Source organism: Nematolebias whitei, chromosome 21 (genome assembly GCF_014905685.2).
Source record: "Nematolebias whitei isolate Nwh7 chromosome 21, NemWhi1, whole genome shotgun sequence".
Classification (NCBI taxonomy): domain Eukaryota; kingdom Metazoa; phylum Chordata; class Actinopteri; order Cyprinodontiformes; family Rivulidae; genus Nematolebias; species Nematolebias whitei.
Window position 1 is genome coordinate 34,787,037 of NC_056518.1, and position 7,573 is coordinate 34,794,609.

Sequence of the window (7,573 nt, forward strand, 5' to 3'; positions counted from 1 at the left end):
TCTTGTGCTCCCAGCCCTCCATCAAGTGTTTCATGGTGGTGAGCCTCTGCCCATCTTTACCTCAGATTCAGCCTGTGTAGAACGTTCTTGTGCTCCCAGCCCTCTACCTGACCTGCTGCCAGTCGCCAACGCTCCGACGTCTGTTGCTCAATGGTACGATTTATTTTGACGGCCTTTTGTTCCTCATTTCTTTTAGATGTGTTGCTGCCATTAAATTCATAAAATGCTTTTCCTCAAATTGACACAACTTCTTAATTCAAACACAATAAAAAAACAGTCCTACTGTAAATTAAATGTGTGTGTGTGTGAGATTTGAAGATGGCTGCACTCACTTTTTAATGTATCTTTTACACAGCGTCCTCTTTGGGTCTGGGGTTGTGTAGTAGTTACAGAAGACCAAACGAGCTGCACAATTTCTATCTTGATTTAAATATTCAGTTTCGTGGCTTTAGACAAATTTAGTTTTATGGCTCTTAAGGATGTAAAGGCTGCCGACCACTGAGCTACCGTCCTTTGTTCTAGTCCTGCTTTAGCCAGGCAGGGGGAAGGAGAAGACGGGAGAGGATGCTGAGCAGATGGACGGTTGTTTCAGGTGTGTGTGTGTGTGTGTGTGTGTGTGCCACTACAGAGTAGTTTTGTGCAGAGACGTGGGGTGAAGCTGAGGGGACAGAGGTTCAAGGCTGGGTCACTGCACTGGGCTCCTTGTCATAGATGTAGCTGCCCACACCACCAGTGTTGACTCCTGGAGAAACCACAGGGGAGGCAGGGGGTGTCGGGGGGGAGGGGAATAAACAGGGAAAATGAGCAGGATGGATTGCAAAGTATTTCCTGTACAAGTGAGCGGAGGATGTGGAGTGTGCTGCGACTCAAGAGCAGCTGGTAAGTGGCGGGCTGACGGCGCCACCTAGCGGTTACCTTTAGGCCCGAAGAGAACGGCGTAGCACGGCTTGTGGCAGTACGGCTGGCCGTCATGCTGCAGAGGACGAGCAAGGGAGAACACAAGTTTAGTTTGGGCTGGACCTGGACGTGAAGCACAGTTGGACTTCAGCAGAACTAAATATTAATCATAGACTTCATAATGTTTGTTGAATTTAAATGTCGACTTTTTAAAACATTTCTGAGACTTTTGAAGCCCCGTGGGTAAAGATGGACAGAAAAATACAAATAAAATGGCTCCGTTCGTTCCTTTAATAACAAAGTCTTGTAAAACAATCTGTTGGGAAGAGCTTCCACAAATTTCTCAAAAGAAGATCAAATTTGTGGAAGCTCTACATTAAAATAAAATAAAATAAAAATGAGTCATTCATAGCACATCAGCCTTGAGCGCTAACAGGTTTCACGCCATCATAAGGAGACGTCATGTGACCCAATTCTTGCTCTAAAGATTTTTAAACCAAACACTATTCCTACGGCAAGCTGAATACTCACACTTTGTATTTTTAAATTATAAATGAGATTCTTTTGTTTTAAACACTGTTTCAACTCTTTATGGATTATCTTGTGTTACATGAAGGCCAAAGAGAAATGTAAAACGAGTTTTAAGACATGCTGATTTTGATTTTAGGAGTAAAACTCGTTCTTTAGATCAAAATAAATGAGTCATTAGTGGCAGTGCTAACCCAGGCAGAAGAAAGAAATGTGATTTGCTGCTCCAAACTGTCACCGCTCTGCACTGCGGTTGTGAACGACGTTAAGTGTTCGATGTAATGATCAGTGCTGGTGTGAGCAGTCAGTAAGGGACAGCACGAGATACTCTTGCCAGTCAATGCCGGTCGTCCAGCCATTTAATGGTCACCAGTGGTGTGCCACAAGGCTCAGTTTTTGGACCCACTCTTGTTACAATTTATACAAGTAATGTAGGTCAACACATTCCCGACACATCCTTCATCTCTATGCCGATGACACCGTTGTTTATTGTCGAGCTAACACAGCTGCCAAGGTCTTCCAGTTTTACAGTCTGCATCTGACATCATCCAGTCAAACTTATTCCACCTCAAGCTGCTGCTAAATGCTGATAAAACCAAAGGGATGATGTTTTCAAACAGGAAGTCTGTGCCAGCAGCTCCTCCTCCTCTCTCATCCATTCATTCAACCTTTATTTAGACTGGTTAATCCCACTGAGCCTCCATGCATGGTGTTCATATTGAGTTTGTAGATTCTTACAAATACTTGGGAATTTTAATTGATGCACATCTCTCTTTTAAACCACATGTTGAAAACTTGTTAAAGAAACTGAAATTAAAACTGGGTTTGTTTTTCAGAAATGTACGAACCTTTATTTAAGCAGGCAAACCCCACTGAGATCACAGATCTGCTTTGCAAGGGAGGCGTGGACCTGAAGGCAGACCAACAATACATCCTGTCCAACTGTGAATGCAAGGAAACACCATGCAGCTGCAACTTTCCTTCCTTCCATTGATCATGGTGACATCATTGACATGAATGCCCCTGCCAGCTGTTTGCAGATGTTGGATGCTGTCTACCATGTCACGCTAAGATTCACAACTACCGTACCATCACTGCACCCTGTACTCGCTGGTTAACTGGTCACCATTAACTACACATAGACTCTCACACTGGTTCATCTTCATCTATTAATCCCTCCTTGGTCTGCTGCCTTCTTATATCCCACATGTCACGTCGTCAGTGCAGTTACAGCGTGCGCTCCCAGGACAGCGTTGCTGGCAGCGTTCCCTCAGTAATAAATTTGATGAAGCCTACGCCTGGCTGTTTTGGGAATCCCTTTTTTCCACGACAGTTCTCACCTCTGCATGGCTGCCAGCAGTCAGAGTCTTGCCGCACCTTTCGCAGCGCAGACAGGGTCGATGCCAGTCCTTCCCCAGAGACGTCACCTTCTCAGCTGTTAGAACAAACACACATGGAAACCTTTAGCATATTCACACCTTGAACTCCGACAAGCCTTCCTTTAGGTTCCTGGAACTCTTTGACTGCTCACCAAAATACACCTTCTTGTTGCATCGGGGACACAGGTTGGCCTCGCCAGAGAACGTGGTGACGCCGCCAGCTGCTGGAAAATACACATACGATGTGTTAGAGGTACTGCAAACAGAACGGTGTCATGCTCCCTCCATTTAGCTGTAAAACTTACTACTAACGATGCAGCAGAAATAACGTGTAGGAAAATAAAACTGAGCCAAGTTCTTCAGTTTTTATAGATTTCAAGAGGAACAAAGCGTCGTGCCAACAACTGAGGGATTTTTTTTAATACCATTGTCTTTCACTTGTTCTTCTTAACTTGTATTTTCTTTTATTATTGTCTGTTGTTGTCATCGCTCTTCGTTAAATCAGGTCTGTGGTGTAAATGAGGCTCAGTGAGACTAACCTGTTTAAATATTGAATGAATGAATGAATTTCCAAAGAGCCCGTCACTGAGGGCTTTGAATAACGGTAAATGGACTGTACTTATACAGCACCTTTCTATCTTATTGAGATACTCAAAGCTCTTTACAACAATCTGTGCCTCATTGACCCATTCATACAGCTCTATACTAGATCTCTACAAAGATAACTGAACAAATCATTCTAAAGAGACTGATTAGAGCTTCATCACATTCATGCACTGATGGGACACACATCGGAGGCTATGAGGGGTTCAGTGTCTTGCCCAGGGACACTTCGGCATGTGACTGCTGTGGGGTTCGAACCCCCAACTCTTGCATTGGAGGACGACTGCTCTAACCACTCAGCCACAGCTGCCCATAATGAACGTTTGCAGTTTTTGAGACGAGTGGAATTGAACAGGGAGTGAAAGTGAACCTTAATGGTGCAGAATCTTTACGTGGTCACGAGTTAATGTGTAGAAGAAGAGAGGCGGTTGTTTAGTTTTTGATTTTGTCTTGTCTGAGGCAGCGCAGTGACAGAGCCAGGGGGTGGCCAATGGTGGCCTTGGACACCATATATTAATCTTGGGCCACCCCAATCACTTGAGGAAACTTTTAAACAATATCAAAAACTAGAAAGCAGAGTTTCCTCAAATGATTGGGGTGGCTGTTTGTACACCTAGGTGCAGCTGATGGTGTTCCACGCCGAAGCAGAAGTCAGCACGTTGCTTAGTTTTCAAGGTGTCCCGTTCACAACGTTTATCTTTGTACATATATGGCAGCAGCCATTTTGGATTTTGATGAATGAAGTTGGTAGCACACTTATGTTTCCAGTGATCATGCTCACAACGTGCACGGATGGACTGATGGATGGCTGGAAGGAGGAAGGGTATTTTCAGGGCAAAGAACTAAATGTTAAGCAAAGACCTACCTTTATATTCAGAACAAAATATTCTGCTTCAAATTTTACATCCAGAAAACTAAAGTCCAATTAGTAGTTTTGAACATGGGAGCAGCCAGAAGAAAGAAAATCTAAACTACTTTCTTCTGGCTGGAGTCTTCACAACGAACATCCTGAGTCTACGAGACTTGGTCCTGAAGGTGGTTCATGTTGGCGTGCGTTCATTTGTCTGTTAGCTAAATATCTCAGGAAGCACTGAATGGATTTTAATAAAAATCTCAGAAAGAAATCATTGCATGTATTTTTACCATTATTAAACATTTACTGAATAAAATGAATTATTTAAATGGTCAAATTAAAATGAAGTCAATGCATTTAAAGATGGCAGCCATGGGCGCATGACCTCAGCAAACAGAAAAAAATCTGAAACTGTTTCTTTCCAGACACTGAGCTGTAATTTAGGTGCTAGCTGAGTCATGAACAACACGGAGTGAGTGGTAACAGACGTTGCAGGTTCACGTGAGGCCGTGCACAGTGTCATTCTCAAGGTTTCACCAAAACACACAAGTTCCCTGTAAGAAAAGACTTCTTACCTTTTGAAGATGCTTTGGCTGCGAACACACGCTTCTCTTCAGCTTTGGAGGCCGAATCTCCACCAGCCGGCGCTGAGTTGTTGCTGGCTGGAGCTTCATACACATACGAACCGGCCCCGCCGATGTTGACCCCTGCAACAGCACAGCTCTGGTCACTTTAGGGCCCCGAACATGTGCTTGTGTTGGATGTTAAGAAAAGAAGCGTGTACTTCACCTTTTGGTCCGAAGAGGGCAGCATAGCATGGTTTGTGGCAGTAGGGCCGTCCATCATGCTGTGGCAGAGACAGGCAAACAGACGAGCACGTGAGGAACTGGACACAGAAGCATTCAGTGTTCTGATGCCAAATGATGTGAAACCTAGACATGGAGTGCCTGTGCCCAAAGAAGGAGTACGTTTCATATTTTCCATCTCAGTGCCACCAAATGTTGAAGTCATTGTCCGTGTGTCTGAACCCAAAACACTCTGTCTCCAAGAAACAGGTCCTGCATGAACCCAACACGTCAGAGACACGTGATGCTCTGCGTTTCCACTTTAAGAAGGAAAAACGCTCGTCTGCGACATAAATGGCCTTCTGCAGAAACGTGCACACCACAGGGAGCCATCAGTTCTGGATGGCCTCTGGTCCAGGACCTGATGCCCATAGATGAGAACATGGAAGTAAATGCAGAGCGCTGCACTCTGGTGGTGGTGGGGGAGAACTGGTAGTTAAAGGCCCAGCATTTAGGAGGAACTATACAGCAACCATCTCATGCTGCACTGTCAGATATGACTCGTAGAGAATGATGCAAGTCCCTCTCAACTACTGTATGAAGTTACAGCTCAGTTTCTGTAAGAACCTCCATTATAACCATTATCATGTTACTGGGTTGACTCAAAAACCTGTGACATGATATTATATGTAACTTTACAATATTTACTGCGATAAGGCCTCTCTCATTGAGAGTCAGAGAGATTTGTCATACCACACGAGGTACAAGAGGTGGATGAATCTGTGTACACAGGGTCCCAGTTACATCCAACAAAACCACGAACTAAAGAAAACCAGTAGTAAGATCCGAGTCACGAACTAAGAATACGTTAAGCACTAATGGTACAGAAACAGCAGGTCATAACGAGTCCTCGAGGCTCAGACCTGTAGACGTAACGGCTGAATGAATTCTCCATCGATGGTCCTCACCATCATGTGGAGTAGATGTGTCTTTAGGACAGTGAAGTCCAACCATCATGTGGAGTAGATATGTCTTTAGGACAGTGAAGTCCTCACCATCATGTGGAGTAGATGTGTCTTTAGGACAGTGAAGTCCTCACCATCATGTGGAAAAGATGTGTCTTTAGGACAGTGAAGTCCTCACCATCATGTGGAAAAGATGTGTCTTTAGGACAGTGAAGTCTGAGCACATTATTAGCATCAAGGGTCTGAAGATGATACTTGACATTGTTGGATATTATGTTTATCTAGACTGGGCCTATGGTTTTGATCTGCTCAGAGACGGGATTATAAAGAAATTATGACCCGGATCTGACTGGGTTAAACTGGGCCAGCAACTCTAAAAAGAGTCTCCCAGGGATTTCAATATCAGTCAAGGAATAGACTTTAATCTGCCACATCACGTAGAAAGGTTTTTTAAGCATCGTCTCATATTTCCTAATGCATCAGAACCACATAAGATCCACTGAGATCACACTTAGCCACGCCCCCTCATACACTGACAGGTTGACCTCCCCTTCTGTGAAGGACGAGTCCAGGACCCTATAAATGAGTAATGACATGGGACATCGGGGCTCTTCTTCCGGGGTTTGTGAACGCGTCACAGACCGGAGAGACCAGCGCTGTGACTGTAACCTTTTCCTGCCTTGATTAAATTCAATTGAAAAAACTTAATTGATGTTTCCTTGATTTATTGTTTAGTATGAGTTACCACTTTTGAGGGAGATTCGAGCCGGGGGAAGCGACGTGGGCTGGAGGCGGGTCCAGGATCCGAAAGGGGGCCTCTTGGTGACCCGCAGCCAGCCCTGGTCCAAACGCAACAACATATAACGGTCACTGTTTGTTCAAGTGGTCCTTTGCAACACTAATGTTGTGTGGACCGAGCAGCTCCAGCAGCCTCCGCTGTCAAACTCAAGCAGAAAATCATTTTAATCAGCCGTGCACAGTGCACGTGTGATGCTGGGCCTTTCCAAATACAGGCCAGACTTCAAAACGTTTGAGTGTCACAGAAAATGATGGCTGTTGTTGTGTAGAACACAAACAGCCAAAACGCAGAAGAGTTACAGTTTCAATTGGAAACGACGTGGTGTGAACAGGTTGGTGTCTGAAAACGATGTCGTGTGAACAGGTTGGTGTCAGAATACGACGTCGTGTGAACAGGTTGGTGTCAGAAAACGATGTTGTGTGAACAGGGTGGTGTCAGAAAACGACGTCATGTGAACAGGTTGGTGTCAGAAAACGATGTTGTGTGAACAGGTTGGTGTCAGAAAACGATGTTGTGTGAACAGGGTGGTGTCAGAATACGACGTCGTGTGAACAGGGTGGTGTCAGAAAACGATGTTGTGTGAACAGGGTGGTGTCAGAAAACGATGTTGTGTGAACAGGGTGGTGTCAGAAAACGATGTCGTGTGAACAGGGTGGTGTCAGAATACGACGTCGTGTGAACAGGGTGGTGTCAGAAAACGATGTTGTGTGAACAGGGTGGTGTCAGAAAACGACATCGTGTGAACAGGTTGGTGTAAGAAAACG

The 7,573-nt window shown here is 44.7% G+C and overlaps 1 protein-coding gene across 1 annotated transcript in view; it reads right to left on the bottom strand.

Moving 5' to 3' along the window:
• Positions 1–6: 6 nt before the first annotated feature.
• The window catches only part of crip2 (cysteine-rich protein 2), a 42,923-nt gene continuing 35,356 nt past the window's right edge, over positions 7–7,573 (bottom strand). Inside the window, exons 3-8 of the mRNA XM_037694983.1 lie at positions 5,050–5,107; positions 4,836–4,967; positions 2,957–3,028; positions 2,766–2,860; positions 916–973; positions 7–742 (exon numbers count right to left, since the gene is read on the bottom strand). Coding sequence (XP_037550911.1) covers positions 675–742; positions 916–973; positions 2,766–2,860; positions 2,957–3,028; positions 4,836–4,967; positions 5,050–5,107 — 483 coding nt within the window. The 3' untranslated portion in view covers positions 7–674. The remainder of the gene's footprint in view (positions 743–915; positions 974–2,765; positions 2,861–2,956; positions 3,029–4,835; positions 4,968–5,049; positions 5,108–7,573) is intronic.